The sequence below is a fragment of the Microtus pennsylvanicus genome, chromosome 1 (assembly GCF_037038515.1).
Source record: "Microtus pennsylvanicus isolate mMicPen1 chromosome 1, mMicPen1.hap1, whole genome shotgun sequence".
In the NCBI taxonomy this organism is placed as follows: domain Eukaryota; kingdom Metazoa; phylum Chordata; class Mammalia; order Rodentia; family Cricetidae; genus Microtus; species Microtus pennsylvanicus.
Window position 1 is genome coordinate 98,853,425 of NC_134579.1, and position 22,949 is coordinate 98,876,373.

General features: G+C 36.9%; 1 protein-coding gene across 2 annotated transcripts in view; it reads right to left on the reverse strand.

The window, feature by feature from the left end:
• The window catches only part of LOC142851572 (cytochrome P450 3A6-like), a 124,516-nt gene extending 102,327 nt beyond the window's left edge, over nt 1–22,189 (reverse strand). The window contains exons 1-7 of one of the 2 annotated variants that reach the window (XM_075975368.1): nt 21,958–22,189; nt 20,870–20,963; nt 17,271–17,323; nt 14,282–14,381; nt 4,235–4,348; nt 3,907–3,995; nt 2,952–3,100 (exon numbers count right to left, since the gene is read on the reverse strand). In XM_075975368.1, coding sequence (XP_075831483.1) covers nt 2,952–3,100; nt 3,907–3,995; nt 4,235–4,348; nt 14,282–14,381; nt 17,271–17,323; nt 20,870–20,963; nt 21,958–22,028 — 670 coding nt within the window. In that variant the 5' untranslated portion in view covers nt 22,029–22,189. The remainder of the gene's footprint in view (nt 1–2,951; nt 3,101–3,906; nt 3,996–4,234; nt 4,349–14,281; nt 14,382–17,270; nt 17,324–20,869; nt 20,964–21,957) is intronic. The other variant, XM_075975358.1, reaches the window with a different exon arrangement.
• Nucleotides 22,190–22,949: the final 760 nt, after the last annotated feature.

A 22,949-nucleotide genomic window follows, 5' to 3' on the forward strand; every position in this document is an offset into this window, starting at 1 on the left:
GGATAAACATAGTAAAAATGGCAATTCTACCAAAGGCAATTTATAGATTCAATGCAATCCCCATCAAGATCTCATCAAAATTCTTCACTTATCTGGAGAGGACAATAATCAACTTTATATGGAAAAACAAAAAACCCAGGATAGCCAAAACAATCCTATACAATAAAGGATCTTCTGGAGGCATTACCATCCCTGACTTCAAACTCTATTACAGAGCTACAGTAATGAAAACAGGGTGGTACTGGCATAAAAACAGAGAAGTCGACCAATGGAATCGTATAGAAGACCCGGACTTAATCCCACAAAACTATGAACACCTCATTTTCAATAAAGGAGCTAAAAGTATACATTGGAAGAAAGAAAGCATCTTCAACAAATGGTGCTGGCACAACTGGATGTCAACCTGTAGAAGAATGAAAATAGACCCATATCTATCACCGTACACAAAACTCAAGTCCAAATGGATTAAAGACCTCAATATCAGCCCGAAAACACTGAATCTGATAGAAGAGAAAGTGGGAAGTACTCTACAACACATGGGCACAGGAGATCGCTTCTTAGGTATAACCCCAGTAGCACAGACATTAAGGACAACATTGAATAAATGGGACCTACTTAAACTGAGAAGCTTCTGTAAAGCAAAGGACACTGTCACTAAGACACAAAGGCAACCTACTGACTGGGAGAAGATCTTCACCAACCCTGCAACAGACAAAGGTCTGATCTCCAAAATATATAGAGAACTCAAGAAACTAGACTTTAAAATGCTAATTAACCTAATTAAAAAATGGGGCACTGAACTGAACAGAGAATTCTCAACAGAAGAAGTTCAAATGGCCAAAAGACACTTAAGGTCGTGCTCAATTTCCTTATTGATCAGGGAAATGCAAATCAAAACAACTTTGAGATATCATCTTACACCTGTCAGAATGGCTAAAGTCAAAAACACCAAGGATAGCCTTTGCTGGAGAGGCTGTAGAGGAAGGGGTACCCTCATCCATTGCTGGTGGGAATGCAATCTTGTGCAACCACTGTGGAAGTCAGTGTTTCGGTTTCTCAGGAAATTCGGGATCAACCTACCCCTGGACCTAGCAATACCACTCTTGGGAATTTACCCAAGAGATGCTCTATCACATGTCAAAAGCATTTGTTCAACTATGTTCATAGCAGTATTATTTGTAATAGCCAGAACCTGGAAACAACCTAGATGCCCTTCAATGGAAGAATGGATAAAGAAAGTATGGAATATATACACACTAGAGTACTACGCTGCGGTAAAAAACAATGACTTCTCGAATTTTGCATGCAAATGGATGGAAATAGAAAACACTATCCTGAGTGAGGTATTCCAGACCCAAAAAGATGAACATGGGATGTACTCACTCATAATTGGTTTCTAGCCATAAATAAGGGACATGGAGTCTACAATAGGCGACTCTAAAGGAGCTAAGTAAGAAGGTGAACCCAAGGAAAAACATATAGTTATCCTCTTGGATAAGGGAAGTAGACAAAATTGCCAGGGAGAAAAGTGGGATCTTGGGGGTGGGGTGGGATGGTGGTAAGGGGAGATGGGGAGAGAAAAGGTAGAAGGGCGGACTTGGGGAAACAGGAGGATCGGGATAAAGGAAGGTTGGATAGGGGAGCACGGAACCACAATTCTTAGTTAAGGGACTCACTTTAGGTTGGGCAGGAGACTTGACCCTAGAGGGGCTCCCAGGTGCCCAAGCTGAGGTCCCCAGTTAGTTCCTTGGGCAGCTGAGGATAGGGAACCTGAAATGACCCTACCCTAGAGCAATACTGACGAATATCTTGCATTTCATCCTAGAACTCTCATCTTGCGATGGATGGAGATAGAGACAGAGACCCACACTGGAGCACTGGACTGAGCTCCCAAGGTCCCAATGAGGAGCAGAAGGAGGGAGAACATGAGCAAAGAAGTCGGGACCACGAGGGGTGCACCCACCCACTGAGACAGTGGAGCTGATCTACTGGGAGCTCACCAAGGCCAGCTGGACTGTTACCAAAAAAGCATGGGATAATACTGGACTCTCGGAACATGGCGAACAATGAGGGTTGATTAGACGCCAAGGACAATGGCACGCGGTTTTGATCCTACGCAATGTGCTGGCTTGGTGGGAGCCTAGCCAGTCTGGATGTTCACCTTCCTAGATATGGACGGAGGGTGGAGGACCCAGGACTTACCACAGGGCAGGGAACCCTGACTGCTCTTTGGACTGGAGAGGGAGGGGGAGAGGAGTGGGGGGAAGGGGAGAGGGGTGGGAGGAGGGGGAGAAGAGTGGGAGGAGGGGGAGAAGAGTGGGAGGAGTGGGAGAGAAATGGGAGGCTGGGAGGAGGTAGAAATTCGGTTTTTTTTCTTTTCTTTATTCTCCTTTTATCAATAAAAAAAATTTAAAAAATTAAAAATAAAATAAAATAATACTAAAAAAAAATACCCTACAGAGCTATAGTGAAAAACCAAAATGTTAAATGCTTTCTGGTATTTTTCACAAAGGAAAACTGGGGTTGTTGATGGAATTCACTTTTATTCCAAAGATGGGATAGAGACTTCTACACTCACTGTTAAAATAAATGTACTACTATCTGTAACGAAAAACAGAAACATTTGAAGCAAATCACATTAAATTAAATTTCATTCAAGAGATAGAGGAATGAATTAATGTATATAAATATAAGTCATGAGTTTAGTAGATTAAAGACAAAAATGCCATGATCATCCAAGGCGTTTCATAAAATATAAAGTATGTGGCAGTGATGGAGAACCACATGTGTTATGAAAATACAATGGGTGATAAGAGAACCAGATCATATGGGAGTGAAAGCTAGATGGGGGAGGCAAGGGTGTCTGTATATACTATGAGAAATATTTTTGCTTTATATGTTTATTAAAATATGTCTAATATCTTAATATAGTTGAAAAACAATCTACATACCTATAGAGAAAAGCAATGGATTGAAAATGCCAAATGTTAAAAGCTTTTTGGTGTTTCTCACAAAGGGATCCTGGGGATTGTTGATGGAATCCACTTCCACTCCAAACGAGGTGCTAGTGATCACATCCATGCTGTAGGCTCCAAAGATCCTGAATCAAGAAACAGGAGTTAGCATGTGACCCACGCAGGCCCTGTCTTGAACTCATAAAGCATGCAAACTACTCAAACTCTTGGAGACTGTGATACCCTGGAAGAAGTCATCCCGTGTGATATAGGAACTAAGGAAGTTTCTGAGAAAAATATTGAAATAGACTCACCAAGTTTTTAGTACATTAGAGTTATTCATAGTTTGTATTCAGTATGCTCAGGACAGCCTAAGATTAACACTTTGATGTCATCATAAGATAACAGGGTTTTACTAAATTCTCCATTTCTAGAACCTTCTTGCTTTAAGTTTGATGGAGATGTGGGAGAAGAGATTTTTTTCTTATGGATATTTTTCTATGTACCTCAACAAAAACTATGATTTTAGATTGTTCAATGTTACAATCTGTAACACTCTTAGCCAAACCAACTCCTGAGAATGTTCCACAAACACTCTCCTCCCACAGTTCCCAATCTCCACAGCTTAGCTGTCCTAAGATTATGTTCTTTCTAAGATATATAGTTTGTCTTCCTGAATATGCAGGATTACAACACTTAATCTAATATTGTCTCATGTACACACAGTGGGGGGTGAGACTGTGTTAACCAAGGTAATTTTAGAGTTTATCTTTCTCAAATAGTTCATAGCTGTGTAACATTGCACCCCATATTTACTCTAGCTCTGGGTTAATTCAACACGGGGAATATTGTTCTGGAATAATCAACACAGGGAATATTAGTTACCTGGCAGACTGGGGAAATCTCAAGATGTGTCAAATAGGCCCTAGAAAATGCATTCAGCACTACTCACTCTTTCATGTTAACAGGCCTGCCTTCCTCTGCCTTCTGACCAATGTGTTTCACCAGTGCATCTCCATAATGTTGGATAATGGGGAACATCTAATCACAAAGACAACACAGTCTGTTGTTAATGTAAGATTCTGAGTCCCAATACAACTAGGCTTTCGAAATGATGAAAGGCCAGTCATATATTCTAATGGTCTGTGTAAGACCTAGAAAGAACAAAAGTCACTGTGAAGAATATTATGCTCAAAGGACTGTGACGACTATGATATTACTCTACCTGTCCTCAGACGCAGTCTTATACATTTACAGTGAAAAGTCCTCCGTTTTCTTACCTCCTTCAGTTTTCCACTGGAGAAGGTTGGAGACAACAACGTTCGCATTCTCTTCCATTCTTCATTCTGACACCTAATGATACTACTTTTCATAAATCCACCTGGACCAAGATCCTACAATACAAATAAAATATATTTCCCTCCATGAGATTGGTTACAAAACATGTATAAAACAGTCACTACTTCTTTAATAGATACTGACCATCTTCCTGGTAGCAAGTTTTATGCTGAATTTTCAATAAATATTCATCAAAGGAGAATCAAACTAGGGACAGAGAGAAGGCTCAGCTGTTAGGAGCATATGCTGCTCTTGCAGAAGACCTGAGTTCAGCTCCCAGCATCATGTCAGGTGGCTTAAAACTGCCTGCAGTTCCATATCATAGGGATCAAACATGTTCTTCTGGCCTTTGTGTCCATTGCACTCATGTTAACAGGCCCATACACAGACATACATATATGCAAATAATTAAAATAATATCTTAAAAAACTTAGAGTCAAGATGAACTGCTAGAGACATGAGAACAGCCACATTCTAGGTCTTAGAAGGCTATTGCAATCTAAAAATCTCAAGTCTCAAATTACCTGCAAAAGAACTGCATAAGCTATGACCCAGGAACACTACACTATTGGGAAGGAAAGACTCATGTGGTCCTTTCTTTGAGGACTTATAAAGAGGTAATGATTGTTAGGGAAGGAAGAAACATTTCATTTATTAGTGAATACATAGACAAGATGCTGTGTTCCTGCAAACACCTTTCAGTGTACATGCTATTGAAAAATAACCCTTATTATAGTCATTGAGTCACCAAAACCTTTTAAAAATCATCTGAATAGAAGGAAGAATATTTTGGAATAAGAAGGCAAACAGCAAAAGTGGTAGAAGAAAATATTATGTTACAGTAAATAATTATAAGCAAAATACATTATATATGGAAATATTATGCTAGCATGTTTCATATTTATTACAACAATGCTATAATGAGCCTATCATACACACACACACACACACACACACACACACATATATATATATATATGAACAAAACTGAAAACATAGAAATATGTAAAAATTACCATCACTAAAAAAGAAAAATCATGGTTGTGTTGGGAGACAGGCCATCCCAAGCTTTCTTTGAGGTCCTAATATAAAGAAAATGGGCATAGATGTTCAAGATTGAGACTTTGTCTTGATGGATTTTTTGTGATGGTATGAAATGCCCTTCTCCATTTATTCTGATTGATTTCAGTTGAAGTATATTTTGTTAGATAATAGGATAGCTATTTCTGCTTGTTTCTTGGGTACATTTGATCGGAAAATCCTTTCCCAACCCTTTATTCTGAGCTAATGTCTGTATTTGTGGTTGAGGTATTTTTCTTGTATACAGCAGAATGATGGGTTTTGTTTTCGTATCCATTTTTTAGCCTGTGCCTTTTTATATGTAAATCGAGTCCATTGATATTAAGAGATATTAACAAACAGTGATTGCTAATTCCTGTAATTTTTTCGGTGGTAGTGTTTATGCATTTCCCTTCTTTAGGATTTGCTGGTGTGAGGTTATCTGTTGCTTGTGTTTTCATGGGCTTGGTTAGCTTCCTTGGGTTGGACTTTTTCTTATAGTACTTTCTGTAGGGGCTGGATTTGGGGATAGGTATTGTTTAATTTTGGTTTTCCCATGAAATATCTTGTTTTCTCCATCAATGGTGGTTGAAACCTTTATTGGATATAGAATGGGCTGGAATCCATGGTCTTTTAGTGTCTGCAGCAATCTGTCCAGGACCTTCTGGGTTTCAGAGAGTCCATTGAGAAGTTGAGTATAATTTTGATAAGTGTGACTACAAGGACAATTGATCAGCTATGTTCATAATAGTATTATTTATAATAGCTGGGTCAGACTGTGGAGTCATTGTCAGTGAGACCAGGTTTTATCCCGACTGCTTTTACGGTCTTTTTGGGAACCCATTCTCTTTGTAGGGTTACTTTGTTCAGCTTAGATATAGTGGAGAGGGCCTTGGTCCCTCCTTAAATCTATGTGCTACATGTTGTTGACTCCCCATAGAATGACTTACCCTCTCTGAAGCGTGGGTGAAGACATGTAATGACAAAGAAGGTAGAGGGAATGGGAGGAGGGAGGGAGTAGAAACTGGGATTAATATGTAAAAGAAGAAAATATAGTTTTTTAAATAAATAAATAAAATAATACATATTTAAAAAAGAAAAAGGAATAAAATTTTTATATTCTGCTTTTAGTGCAACATTGCTTGATTAGCTTCCTTCTCACTTCATTCCAGTACATAACAGCACACTTCAGATTCAGTCCAATCTCTCCCCTTTGTATGCTCATTTGGCATAAGACATACTTTATGCAAGACCCCTGAACCCAACTTTCTTATCTTCCTTATCTTTTAATCCTCTGTTCCTCTTCCTCAGGAGCCTGTCATGAAGAATGGCACCCTGATCTAGCTTTAATGATACTCAATCAGGGACACCTGAGTACAGGAGAAAGAATAAGTACTGCCTGCCATAACATATAGATAACTGGGTGGGGTCAGTTCAGGAAGATTACCTGAAGAAAGAAGCAAAGATGAGATGCGAGTAAGACAGAAGGCAGTGAAGAGGAAGAATAAGAAGATGGAGAAGAACACCGACAACAGAAAGCAAGAAAAACAAGTTGTACAAAAGTAACCAGAAATGGAAGTTAAAGAAGAAGAGGAGGAAGTGAAATTATCTTTACTTGCTGAGTATGACACTAGAAAACTTGTAGCAATATTCAACAATTTCAACACTTAAGCAGAATGTAAAGTCAACTTACAAACAACTTACAAAAAACCTGTAGTCTTTCATATATCAGCATGATGAGATGGAATGAGATGGAGATCCTGGACACACTTCTAATACAGTATGATAATATCCCTTGGAATAAATCTAACTAAGGAGGAGAAAAAACTCTACAATGAAAAATTTAAATCTCTGAAAAAAGATATCTCAACACCAGAAAATGAAAGATATCCTATAATCTCACTTAGTAGAATTAATATTGTGAAATTATCAGCTTGCAAAAGCAATTTGTGCATTCAATACAACACAAAACAAAATCCCCACAACATTATTCATGGCAACAAAAAGAAGAATCTTAAGACTCAGAGGGAGCCAGAAAAGAATATTGGTAATCAAGAAGTTCTGAACAACAATCAGTTTGAACCACTGCTGAATCAAAAAAGAAATAACGAAATTAAAGACTTCCCAGAATTCAATAAAAATGAATCCACAACACACCCAAACTTACAAAACTCATTGAAGGTAGTGCTAAGAGAAAGCTCACAGCACTAAACGCATACATAAAGAATTTGGAGAAATCTCACACAAGAGACATAATAGCCCACCTGAAAGCTCTAGAACAAAAAGAAACAAATTCACCAAGAAGTATATGGCAGAAAACAATAAACTCGGTGCTGAAATCAATAAAACCAAAGCAAAGAGCACAATACAAAGAATAAATAAAATAAAGAGTTGCTTCTTTGAGAAAATTAACAACATAGATATGCCCTTATCCAAATTTATCAAAATCAAAGAGAATATTCAAATTAACAAAATCCAAAACAAAAAGGGGGCCATAAACACAGACTGAGGAAATACAGAGTATTATTATATCAAACGTGGACTCCACAAAATTGGATAATCTAAAAGAAAAATAAAAGTTTCTTGATAGGTACCACATACAAAAATTAAGTCAAGAACGGGTAAAAATTTAAACAGATTTATAATCCTATGAAAATAAAAAAGTAATTAAAAGTCTTCCAACTAAAACAAAACCCATGGCCAGATGACTTCAGCACAGAATTTTATCACAATTACAAAGAACTAGTAGGAACACTACTCAAATTTTTCAGCACAATAAAAACAGAATATTAGACAAATGCTTTTTATGTGGTCACAGTTACCCTGATTCCCAAACCAAACAAAGATGCAACAAAGAGAATTACAGACCAATCTCCCTCGTAAACACTAATGCAAAAAACACTCAACAAAATACTGGTAAAACGAATCCAAGAAGACATCAAAAAAATCATTGTCCAGGATCAAGTAGGCTTCATCCCAGAGATGTAGGGATGGTTCAAAATTTGCAAATCTGTCAAGGTAATATACCATATGAATAAACTGAAAGAAAAAACCACGTAATCATATCAATGAATGCTAAAATATCTTTGACAAAATCCAACAACACTTCATGATAAAGGTTCTGGAAAGAAGACGAATAAAAGGAACATACCTAAACATAATGAAGGCATTATACAGCAAGTTGTCAGTCAATAACAAACTAAATGGAGAGAAACTCAAAGTCATTATACTAAAAGTAGGAAAACATGAGACTGCCACTCTCTCCTTATCTATTCAATGTAGTACCCAAAATTCTGGCAAGATCAATAAGGCAACAGAAGGGGATCAGGAGGATACAAATTAGAAAGGAAGAAATCAAACTTTCACTATTTGCAGATGATATGATAGAATACACAAGTGATCCCAAAATTCTACCAGGGAACTTCTACAATTTATAAACACCTAATGTGGTTGGATACCAGATTAACTTTAAAAATAGGTAGCTTTCCTTTATACAAATGATAAATGTGCTGAGGAAATTCAGAGAATCAACATGCTTTAAAATAGTCACAAATAATATAAAATATCTTGGGGTAACCCTAACCAAGCAACCTCTAAGACAAGAACTTTAAGTCTTTGAAGAAAGTAATTGGAGAAGAGATCAGAAAATTCAAAGATCTGCCATGCTCATGGTCTGGTAGGATTAACATAGTGAAAATGGCAATCTTACATGAAGCAATGTACAGATTCAGTGTAATCTCAATCAAAATCCCAACACAATTCTTCACATCCTTGAAAGAATAAATCTCAACTTCAGATAGAAAAACAAAAAAAAACTGAATTGCTAAAACAATCCTGGAAAATAAATTAATTTCTGGAGGTATCAGTATCCCTGACTTCAAGCTCTCCTAGAGAGCTATGGGAATATAAAGTTTGGTACAGCATAAACACAGACATGTGGATCAATGGAATGGAAATAAAGACTCTGACATAAATCTTCATACTGTGAACACCTGATTTTTGACGAAGAAGTCAAACCTTTTCAAAGTTGGGAAATGATGCCTCGTACTGGAAACCTAGATCAATATAAAAAAACTAGGAAAGTTATGTATCTGAGATGCCATGTTACAATTATTAGAATGACCATGATAAAATGCTAATGACAGTCTATATTGGAAAGGATGTGGAGTAACAGTAATACATCAACACTATCAAACTTGCACAGCCACTTTGGAATTCAGTATGTCAGTTCCTCTGAAAATTGGGGATGAATATTCCTCAAGACCCAACGATAACACTCTTAGGAATATACCCAAAAGATGCTCAACCATACCTCAAGGACACTTGCTCAACTATGTTCATAGCAGCATTATTCATAATAATCAGAACCAGAAAACAGCTTTGATGCCCCTCAAGTAAAGACTGAATAAATAAAATGTGGTATATCTATACAATGGATTATTACTCAGAAGGATAAAGAAAAAAATAATAAAATTTGTAGGAAAATGGGTGAAATTAGATAAAATAATTCTGAGTGAGATAACCTAGACCAAGAAAGACAAAAATGGTATGTACTCATTCATAAGTGGATGCTAGATGTAAAGAAAAGGATAACAAGGCTATAAACCTTAGCCCCAGAGAACCTAGGTAGCAAGGAGGACCCTAAGAGGGACACAAAAATCTCCATGGGATGTGGAAGTAGATGGGATATGCAGAATAAACCAGGAGTTAGGGAAGTAGAGGAGAGGGCATAGGGGATGTGAACATGAATAATCAGGACGGTGTGTTGTGGGTGGGATGAAAGGAGGATGATGGGGCCATATCTTGATAGAGTAGAATATTGTGTGGTTAGAGAAAAGTCTGGTGCTAGGAAGGCTCCTGGGAACCCACAAGATGACTCCAGCTAAGACTCCTAGCAATACTGGAAAGGGTTCCTGAACTGATCTTCCCCTGTAATCACATTGATGACTGCATTACTTGTCATCATAGAGCCTTCATCCAGTACCTCATGGAAGCAGATGCAGAGATCAATAGCCAAGCACTGGGCCATGCTCTGAGAGTCAAGCTGAAGAGAAGATAGGTGGATTGCATGAGCAAGAGGATGTCAAGATTGTGACGGGGAAACCAACAGAGACAGCTAACCTGAACTTGTAGCTCACAGGTTCTGGATGGACAGCTAGGGAGCTGGCACGGAACTGACCTAGGCCCTCTGCATCTGGGTCATAATTGTTTTGCTTGGTGTTTTGTGGGTCCCCTAGCAGTGGAACCCACGGATGCATGAGCTGACTCTTTGGAACCTGTTCTCTATGGTGGAATGCCTTGTTCAGTCTTGTTTCGGGGGTGGGGAAAAGAGGAGCTTGGTCCTGCCTCAGCTTGATGTGCCATGCATTTTTGATTCCCATGGCAGGCCTTACCCCATGTAAGAGGTGATGGAAGAGGAGTGAATGGGGGCTAGAGGTGGAGAGGGAGGGAGAGAAGAGGAGAGAGAGGAAACTGTGGTTGTTATATACAGTAAATATTTGAATAAATAAATAACAAAGACAGTAAATCTTTAAAAATATTTAGGGTCAATAGAATTGACAGAGACACAGGAAAGCTGGCTGCTGGAACTGGCAAGGCCATTATATTCTGGAAATCCCAACATCTGCAATTACCTGCAAATGAAATACAAGCGCTAGGATCCTTGAACTTTCTACCATGAGGAAGAGAAAGGTTCATGAGGTACTATCTTCTTGAGGATTTATAGGTAGGTAAAGGTTGCTAAGTAAGGAAGAACTATTTCATTTAGCAGTGAACACACTAGTAGGGTGCTATGCTCCTACAAGTAGCCTTTCAATGTACACACTCTTGTAATTAATCCTTATTATATTCATTGACTCACAAAAAATATTTCAAAAGATATCAGAATAGAAGGAATAATAGTGTGTAAAAGGAAGGAAAACTGCAAATAAATGAACAAAATTGCATAATAGGAAATAAATATAAGCAAAACATATTACATACTATCATATGTGCATATATTAACATGTTTTACATTTATTACAAATAAGTCCATCATACACATACATATTCATACACTAATGGAAATCAAAAAATATATGAGAATTTCTAACACTAAAAAAATAAAAATCAAAAACCATGGTGGTGTTGGGAGTTAAGGTATCCCAAGCTTTCTTTGAGGCCCTAATATATAGAAAAAAACACACTTCTGATATCCTGTATTTTCGTTGTGCAACACTGCTTGATTAGTTTCCTTCTCACTTCATTCCATTATATGATAGCTCTCTGCAGATTCTGTCCAATTTCTCCCCTATGTATGCTCAATTGGCATAAGATATAATTCATGCAAGACCCCCAAAACCCAATTTTTTCATTTTCCTGTCTTTTGATCTTCTGATCCTTCCTCTCAGGAGCCTATCAAGGAGAATGACATATTAGTCTACTTTGAATGGCACCCAATCAGGGACACCTGAGTACAGAAGAAAGATTAAGTACTGTCATAACATATCGATAAATAAGTGGGGTCAGGTCAGAAACACTGCCTGTAGAAAGAAGCAAAGATAAGGTGGGGGTAAAACAGAAGGCAGTGGAGGAGAATGAAAATAAGAAGAAGCAGGAACAGGAGGAGGAGGAGGAAGAAGAGGAGGAAGAGGAGGAGGAAGACAAGGACAACAACAACAAAAGAACCAGAAGTGGAAACTGAGCAAGAAGAAGAAGTGAAATTATCTTTATTTGCAGACTGTTACACAAGAAAACTTGGAGCAACATTCAATAATTTCAACATTGAGCCAGGATGCAAAACCAACTTAGGAAATGTGTAGTCTTTCTCAAACCAGTATGCTGAGATGTAGATCATGGACACACTTCCTGTCACAGTAATCTCCAAGAAAATATCCCTTGGAATCAACCTAACTAAGGAGGAGAAAAACCTCTACAATAAAACCTTTGAAAAGACATATTTACACACCAGAAAATGAAAAACATCCTATACTCTTCAGGTGGAAGAATTGATATTGTGAAATGATCAGCCTACAAAAGCAACTTACAGATTCAATATAAGACAAAGCAAAATCCCCACCATGTTCTTCATGCAAATAGAAAAAACGAATCCTAAAACTCAGAGGGAGCCAGAAAATACTGTAGATAAACAAGCAATATTGAGTAAAAAGAACAATATAGGAGGGATTATCAGTTTAATTTCATACATAATTCCAGCTCTCAATTTGATTATTTTCTGCTATCTAGTTCTCTTAGGTGACTTTGCTTCTTTTTGTTCTAAAGTTTTCAAATGTTCTGTTAATTGGCTAGTGTGGGATTTTTCAAGCTTCTTTATGTAGGTATTTAGTGATTAACACTGTTTTCATTGTGTCCAATAAATTTGGGTATGTTGTGTGGTCATTATCATTGAATTTTAGAAAGTCTTTTATTTCCCCCATTATTTCTTCCTTGGCCCATTGGTGATTTGGTGAGCTTTGTTTAATTTTCATGTGTTTGTGGGATTAAAGGTGTGCACCAACATCACCAGGCTTCTAATTCTATCTAGTGTAGCTAGCTCTGCTTTCTGATCTTCAGGCAAGCATTATTTGTTACAGCACAAAAAATATATCACCACAGGTTTGAATATAAGCACTGATGACACCTGCTAATAGAGCCTTAAAAACACTGCCAAATAAAGCAAACAAACAAAGAAGCAAATGACCTAAGAAACACTGAAGGAGAAAGAAAAACACTAACTTTAGTATTAATTGTGATTACCAAGATTCCTTATGAAATCTGAAGTGACACAGGAATAAGGAAATAGTGTCTCCCTGAGACAGGAGAGCTAACAAGAACTTCTGACTGCTGTCTATGAACCTGCATGTACCTCCTTTCTCTTGAAGGGGCCACATTTGCTCTTCTAGGATGAGAAGTGACCATCACCAATAACCACTTAGACAGTGTCCCCATTAAGTGTTTTATTGCTCTGAAGAGACACCATGATCATGGAAACTCTTATTAAAGAAAACATTTATTTGGGATGGCTTAGAGTTTCAGAGGTTTAGTCCAATAGCTACAGGGCAGCGACATACAGGGAGCCATGATGCCAGTGAAAGAGCTGAGAGTTCTACATCTTGGTGCACAGGCAACAAGAAGTGAACTGTGTCTACACTGAGTGTAGCTTGAGCATAGGAGACCACAAAACCCACACTCACAATGATACACTTCCTGAAACAATGCAATAATGTCATACCTCCTAATAGGGCCACTCGATATGAGCTTGGGGGGCAGTTACATTTAAACTAACACAGACAGCAAGCTGTTTGATAAAAGTAACCTTGTCTTACACTGAAACATGTACACTTTAGCTTATGTAAAACTTTTCTATCTATAGAGAAAATGTACTTCAAGGCTGGGGAAACAAAAAGCATTCTAAAATGGTCAAAAGACTATGATAGTATCTAGACCACTGGCCCAGTCATGGCCTCTTTTAGAAATAGAGGCCATAGTTAGAAGTTGATAAGAGAAATTATCCTTTATTGCCAACAGTTGAGAATTTATTAGGGAAGGTTAAGGACCCCTCCTTTAAAATACAGCATGAAGAGTACATAGAACCTACTTGTATATTGTATAGTCATTCCATAATTCCTTCATGATATCAGGTGTGTTGGTTTTGTGATACTTGTGTCTGAACCCGAGATCTTATACATGTCAGTAAGCCCTATACCACTGAGATATATCCCCAGATACTCATAATAGAAATTTTAAATAGTCACATTCTTATTTTTGATTATAATAAAGTTTGTCCCTTTCCATTTCTTCCTCCAAACCCTCCCATATATTTCTTATTGCAATTTTTCATACTGATGGTAAATTTTTCTTATTAATTGTCATATGTATATACCTTCATTTTCATAATTGTAAACTTTCAGTGGGTATATTGCTCACATTTTTTTAAAAAAAGAAATACATACCTGCCTATTTGTGAAGACAGAGTAAAATTCCTTCACTAGCACGTTTTTTATCAAGCCTGGTTCTGCAATGGCAAGGACAGGCTGCAGCCCCTCATATAGCCTGCATTGTAAAAACAGATGAGGAAGTGACTGTTGGTTCTACAAGACACAGCACCTTAGGCTTTTCAACACAAGAAGCCACTCTTAGTTCGGGAGAAGAAGAGAAACATAACCCAGGCAAGGATGAAATATATGACAACAAAAGAGCTCTCTAAATTCATCACAGTTGAGCTAACATGGAGGAACTGAAATCCCTGAAAGTAAAAACACATGAACAAACCATACTATTCTTTGTAATTTATGTTCATGCACAATTTTATTAGACAGTCAGAGGAAAACAGTAACAGAAGGAAGCTGAAAATCCCAGCAGTGGTCAAGTTGAAAGAAAACAGAACAAGAGTCATATTTTTCTAAGTTATGCAGAAAGGTCAAAGAAAGAGTGAGAAGGCCCAAAAATGTCACAGAGGGCAGGAGTGCTGAGAATGACCAGATGCAAATCAGAATTCAGATGACACTAAATCTGAGGCTTCTATGTTGCAGGGACAAGGAGAGTGAGAAAATTAGACTCATGATTAGGTAAAGCAATAGATACAGCTGATCAAGGACAGAAGCCCCCTGACAGCATTGAAGTTATCCGTTAATATGAGGTAAGAGCCAAAAATGCATCTGACTATGCAGTGTGCAGGCTTTGATATTCACTTTCTTACCAAGATTCTAAAATGTGTTTCCCATCATTATATTATTCACATATGCTCTCCTATTTGGATGGAGCCCAAGTGAGGAAGGGCTTCCATTCTGCCTCTGAAAACAGTGTTCTTTAATATGTCCATCTTGGTGGGTAATTAACTCGATATTCCACTGTCAGGATTTATCCATAAGAGCTATGGTACAAGAAATATTTGTGGGACACAGAGGTGATGACAAATCAGTCTTCTGTAACTATTTTCATCCAAAGAGAGAAATAGTCTTTGACTAAGAAGAAAATGATTCTTTTTCAATAAAATAAAAAATCTATTAGTTGGAAAGGAGACCTTGGATTTTCAGGAGTAGTAGATGTTTAGAATCCTCATATCACTGCAAGTTTAGTTTATTCAATAAAAAAAATATTTCACCATGTTTGGAATATAGTCTGGTAATAGAGTCCTTCCTACATTGAAGAATAACATGGGCTTGTGCATTTCAATATAAATACATAGAAATAAAAAATGTTACAAGATATTAATAATGTTTGAATTTATAGATAAATTATTTTATTTAATATTTTAATTTAATATGTTTGAGCATAGGCCTGAGTACATGTAAGTATACAATGTACACACTGAAGCTTGCGAAGGTCTGAAGAGGTTTTGGATTCCCTGGGTTTTGAGATAGAATGTGGGTCCCGGGAAAGAAATTGTGTGTCTTCCACAAAATAGTAACTGTTTTACTTTATTGATCCAACTTTCCAGGCTTTAATGTCAAAATATTAACATCTGACAAGCAATAATAATATAAGGAACACTTTCTTTGATACCATTGGAAATTCATCACAGAGTGCCCTTGGCGATGGGTTACGTGTTCTTATTGACCATGTTAGTTCAGCAGACCCTGTGTTGAATACTGTGGTTTCTGATAATGGATATGAAGAGATGAAGAGGCAGAACCTTCTCCACCCTGCGTGTGGTACACTGCACAGTGATGTCATAACTTCCCAGCCTCTTACTAAACCTCCAGCAGCTCTAAAAGTGAAAGTTTAATAATTTTGGCCCAACCATCACCCAAAGTAATTAATGAAACAAGTCAAGAAGGAAATGGCATGCAGTAACATATGGTGAAAGGAAATATTAATACACATTCTTGCTACACAGCCATCACCTCATATCTAGTATAAACAGAAAAAGGAGAGAACTAGACAATTCAGCAACGTGTGCTGTCACAGACCTCTAAGAGAGCAGGCAGGAATGGAAGACAGTGAGTTCTAGGCCACCCTGAGCTTCATTGTAGATTCCAGGCCAAACTTGGTATACTGAGACCTAGTCTCAAAAGTCGATGTGGAAAACTTAGGAGGTATCTATTTTACTAAAAGAACTACAAGCAAGAAAGGAATCCTAGGGATGGGAGAACTGTTCTTCACCAGGGAAGAGCACACATTATTTGTTATCAACTATCAAATGACCAGCATTGACAGTGCTCATAAATATCATATATAGACCAAGACGGGTATACTTAGAATATATTTATTAAAATATATATTTATGTAATATATAATATAATGTATGTGTGTGTATGTAAGCATATATATATATATGTGTGTGTGTGTGTGTGTGTAACAATGATTAGTGAAAAGAGATACCATAAAATTGAAAAAGGTCAAGGAGGAAATTATTGAAGGTTTTGTAGAGTACAAGGGAAAGGAGAAATGATGCAATTATATTATAATCTCAAACCATAAAGAAATATTAATAATAAAAATAAAATCAACAGGTAATTTAACATAGAATATCTATAAATCCGTATATTTATTTTATATTTTACTCCAGCCTGTATTTGAAAAGCACATGATTACTGCAAGTATATTTTATAAAAATGATTTTTGTTTTACTCAGGGTGAATCACTATGGGAGGGAGAACACTCTCTTGAATTATGATCACATATTACATATCTCTGTAATAATGCATTTCACACAATTTAGAAGAACCCAAGGAAGGATAAATAAAGGTAAAATGACTTAAAAGACATTTGACAAAGGTAACTTCTTGATCATCGAAGGACACAGAGAAATCATTACTTGCAACTTTAAGACTGAAGGTTACAACATAAACTGGCATATGCCACCCTTGGTAGACAGGCTTCCAACCACTATAAAATAGACATTGTCTCCAAGTAACTTTGCTGACAAGCTACTCATGCCGTTTGGTGCCACATCACAATATCACAATACTATCTGATAGACATTTCCAGAATACTCACCCCCACATATCCCCATACTTGTTTCGGCATTCTATATCAAATATCGATATACCCTAGGAAGTGAAATAACATGAAAAGTCATTATTTTTCTATGTGTGTTGACCACTACTTGAAAAATACATGGCAGAAATCCCAGGACACCAAGTTCTTTATCTAACTCCTCCATAGTCAGTTGAAAGAAGGTCTCTGAGGGAGAAGAAGATGCAGGAGATCAACTACATGAAGAAATTAAAGTTATTGATGATTTCTTTCCCAGGGTATTATACATTTCAAATGTTTGCTTCTCTATTTAAACTAAGAATTTGTTCATTATCTGCTGTACTGTTTTGATAATGTATTGACTCTGAAATCCTGAAACACTCCATCTTTTCTATTCTTTGGGTGCGATAGGGCTCCAAGAATCAGGAAGATTGCCAAAAATATGCAAAATCTGTTTTTTCTCACTTACTGACCCTATCACATGATCACTTACCTAGAATTCTAGTGTAATCAGTAAATTGAGCATATAATTTATGTTTGCAGTATGTTAGATTTATATAAATGTTATTGGTCAGATTAACTGAAAAGTAAGGAATAGAGTATAGGCAAAATAGGTTGGCCTTTTAGTGTACATGAAGAAAGATGAGGAAATACCAATTTGCATAAAGCAAACATAAAATTTGAATAACCGGTCTGCATTTACACTTCTAAAACCCGGGGATATATAAAATTTGTAGTTAAGTGGTATTGTAATTTTGTAGGATATAATTGCATGTAACTCAATGTACCTCAAACTCTGTGTGTATCATAAGGGTGAACTGAATATCCTTATTTTTCTGATTTTATTGCCTGTGTACTGGAATAACAGACTTATGCAATGGCCAGTGTGTCTATTTATGTAATTAAGCTGAGTGTGCTAGACAGAGAACTTCAGAATAAATTTCCTCTTCAGCAATGTTAATTTCAGCTGTGTGAAATTAGGTAACTGGGCAGATGATGGAGTTCTGCCTGTGGATCATTTGCCTCATGCTGAGAACCAGGCTCATGCAAGGTTTCTCAGAGGTCATAATGAAAGGAGAAAGAAACATGAGTTGTGTGTGCTTGTCCAGTAGCAAACTTGGCTGGACTAGGGCTGGAGCCTGATCCTTGAAGGAGTTAAGGTTGTAGTTTTTTTTTGGATCAGATTCTTTCCCCTGTGCTGAGTTTGCCAGTCCTTAAACAGCTAGATCTTGGATATCTTGCTTTCTCTTTGCCAGTGTTGTTTGATTTACCTCTCTGCTGACCTTTGCCATTAAGCCATGCAAAGAGTATTTTAAAAAAACAATGCTGTTTAAGATACATGCTCGTCATGAGTTGTCAGCTTATGTAAGACTCTCAGTCTCAGTTATGTGTCTTCTTTACTTCCTGTCTCCAGTCCTCACCCTCCACATCTCACAATCTTCTCATTTGGGACCCAATTTCCTGCAGATTAAGGTGCCCTTTTGCCCAACATGGGGCTCAAGTACAGGAAATATCAAGAATGAGCACAATGAATATATAAAATGAGTCAGATCGGGGACTGTTTATAAGAAAGAAAGGGTAACAGAACATGTTAGTGTTTCTAAGGAGCACTTTCTTTTCCTTCATAGGCTTCCTTTGTCTCTGCATTCGTGTTCTAGCTAATGCTTGTAAAGCATTTAAAAAAGTTACTTATATTCATTAAAAAAGAAATATCTCCTTGGTTCCCTGAAGAAAGTTCTGTAAGTTTAAAGACATGTAAACGTGTAGGTGAATGGTTAAAAATACAATACCACCAATGAAGGCCAAGAAAGTTTCCTATTGATGGATTTATGATGAAAAAATACCCAGTCCTGTAAGTCTTCTTTCTTTCTTTCTTTCTTTCTTTCTTTCTTTCTTTCTTTCTTTCTTTCTTTCTTTCTTTCTTTTTCCTTCCTTCTTTCTTTCTTTATCCTTCCTTCTTTCTCTTTCCTTCCTTCCTTCTTTATTTCTCTTCCCTCTTTTTCTTTCATTCTTTTACTTTGTCTTTTTCCTTCCTTCCTTCACTTCCCCTTCCTTTCTTCCTCCATCCCTCCCTTTCTCTTCTTTTCTTCCTTCCTTTCTTTCTTTCTTCCTACATTTCTCATTCTGAGTCTTCCCCATGAACACCTTACCATTCAAGACCCTCATTCCTTGGATTAGAATCAATCTAAAATATGCAAAGCCTTGGATTTGATACCCAACTCCCTATAATTAAACCCATAATTAGGATATTGTTGTACACACAAGTGATGAGTAAGCAGGTTCAGGAAAACATGGCCATCATCTATAGAGCAAGCTTGTGCCAGTCTTCACTACAGGAGATACTTCTTGAAACAAAACCCAATGCAAAAAAGTGTATTTCAAAGGAAATAAATTTCAAATGTCATCTGAAAAATGAAGGGAAAATGATTGCTTATTTTCAGTTTCATGAGAGTATGGAAGTATTAGTAAATTAAGCAAAAAATTTCTGTTTGGAAGAATTATGATATGATCAGTAGGACTCAAGTGTTTGGAAAAGGAATTTTTCCAGCAGTAAAAGCTTCACACTGACACTGTTGTTGGCCTCCTGAGTGTGAACCTAGGGATGACAGTCCAGGAACCCGTTCCTTTAGAAAACCTCCACAAAGGCTCTGTATAAACTCACAGGTCTAATTATATATGTATGTGTGGGTGTTATTATATATGTATACATTTATATAAATATACATAAACAGTTTATATCTATGTGTGTATATATGTATACACACATATATACATGCTTATATGTGTGTATATATATATATTCCTCTAGTCACATCTAATTTTTACATTATATGAAGTTGTCAAATAATGCTTTATTTGAATATCAATCTGCTTCTGTTTCAAAGCACAAAACTCACTTAATAGTTAAATATCAGAGGTTCACAAACAACATTATCCCGTCTCCCATAATCCCACACCTCAGCATGCTGCATAAGGTTCTACTATGAAGTGCAAAGGAGTAAAACCTTTTGTTTGAGCTCTCAGTGCACCCCCACTTACACACACAAGAAATCGTAAGCGACAGAAACACAGCTAGAGACTTAAAAATAATAACAGGATATGTAATGGTTATATTGAGGATTCAGTTATCTGCATATTCCTCATAAGTAACTGTGTGCCTTTATAAACATGCACTAGAGCTACTCAGCAAGAAGGGAAAATGTTAGTATTCAACTCTGATGTGACTACTGCATTAAAGTTGCTGAGAAGTCACCCAAGATCCTTGATATATATATTTCTTCAAACACTGAATCAGAGAAACTGTAATTTTCTGGAATCTGTACTGAAAATACTTAAATCTGATGCTTCCAAATTCTATATTTTCAGGTTTTGAGCATCTGGTAATACTGTGTTAACATTTAAGACAGACATCTGACACAAAATTCAGGTCCCCCAAAACCACATGTCTAATCTTGCCCAGGATAAATGGTCAAAGTTCAGCATGTAGCACCAACTATTCTGAAAGCTGTAAACTGTAGCTTCCAATGACCATATACACTGATGAACTGACATAATCTCATGACATTCATGAAACTGTCACAGACACAAGAACTAAGTTAGTGATTACAAGCATAACTCACCTTCCTATATTTAAGCATTGTCCCAACAAAAGGCAGAGGTTTGGGGCCAGGAATCCCTAACTTCTTAAAAAGTCCATGTGAAGAGGTTCCATAACTAAATATAGAGGAAGAAACCAGGTCATGAGCTTGTTAACACACATATATATTCACATATGTACACACATTAACCATGAATATATATAGATGAGACATATGTGAATAAGAGTATTTATGCTTCTGAGTGAGTGAATATGTATATTCATGCATATGCATAATATTAAATATTATTTAATATCATGTAATGTATAATATTAAATCATTGTATCACATGCATAAATATACATATTCAATGATTCAGAAACATCAATACACTTATTCACATATGTCCTCATTTATGTATATTATTTCAGAGTATATCAGTATGTACTGATTACTTTCCCCTTGGGTACAACTATTGACAACTACAAAAGTCTATCTACTGAGGGAGAACTTAACATAAAATTGTGGAACAATAATCCTGTTAACACACAATTTATTATAAACCTCTAGGTAAACTCTTAAAGGCCCCAGTCCTGGAGTTAATATGTAATAAAACTTACTAACCTTAAATTTGAATGTTACTGAGGGGCTCACCAGAGTAAATAAGGAAGAAAACATCATCAGTGTGGGTAACCACAATGTAAGATTCACAGGATTCCTTCTCAACATTATGTAAACAGTCAATAGTGAGGTTGATCAATGGTGAAGGGCTGTCCACCAGCATAGTCGCTTGACAAGATTCTGATTTGTTCTGTCCCTCAGAATGAAAATTGTGCAGAGTTTCCCAGATGAAGCTTTTAGCCTAGAATTATGGCTTTGCAGCTAAGAGCAATTGCTGCTTTTGAAGGGGAAAGAGGTTCAGTTACCAGCAGCCACATGACAGATCACAACTGTTCAGTTGACTGAAAAGCACAGTGAGATACATGGTTTAGTTTACAACCAAAATACATTCAGCTGTGGCAGTATTAATTTCCATTGGATTATATCTTCTGGTTTTCAGATAGGTAAAAAGGGTCTGAGAATCATTCCAACTCTAGGACCACAAAGGAGAGGCATCAGCCCTTACTCACAGGTAGAGGAGCACCAGGATGGTAGCCAGCAGGGCCCATGTTTCCATGGAAAGGTTTAGAATCAGGTCCATTGCTCTTTTCTTCCAAGAAATCTGCTCTCTGACTTTTCCTTATAGGTGAGGACTTTAGTTCTCCTTCTGAGATCAGGGGTGAAACTGTGAAGCTAAGCCATAGTATTTATGTTCTAGGAAAGGGGGTGGAGCAGTTGATACTGCCAGAAGAAAGACCAAGTGTGTATCTATCATGGTTATGGAGAATATGGGTGTGCTCTTCACTTGGCAGTTCACAATAGTTCATGCTCACCCATATTTTGACTTCTTCACTGTTCATTTCCCTAGGAAATTAATAAATAATTAAACCAATGCTCTCAATGAGAACAGAGGTCATAGTTGTTTATCAGAAATGCAGTAGACTGATGGACATTAAATTTCCTTTAATGTTTCTGTGGCTGTCTTCACTGATAAAAACAATAAATCTTTGCAAACAAATCTCATCTCTAAATCTTTATATATGTGTATCCTTTCTCTGGAACTCCTGTGTATTATAGAAGCAATATTGTATTTCATAAGCACTTTTGGCAAAACAATCATGTCTTCCAGTCAAAATTCAAATTTCATCCTGCATTACTTTTGTTGCCTTTTTAAATTAATGGAATATTCTAGAGATGCTTCACTCATATGGTACCAATCCTATGTCAGTTGAATATATTAAAGATAGTTTCAGATGCACCCAAATGTATTAGGACATCACCCTTGGATTAACTTGATCAAGAGAAATCCCCAAGGTTGATTTCTCCACTTTTTCTCTTGTTACTGGCCTCTGTATGTAAACGTGGTGTTCTATCTGAGATTTATGCCTGTTGTTCTCTCTGGAACTATTTCTCATTTACAAATTCCTAACAAATGGCTGTATTCTATATTTGTTGAACATCACATAAACCATAACATGGGAAAGAGATGATGGATGTTTTCCGAATATTTTACAATTTTACA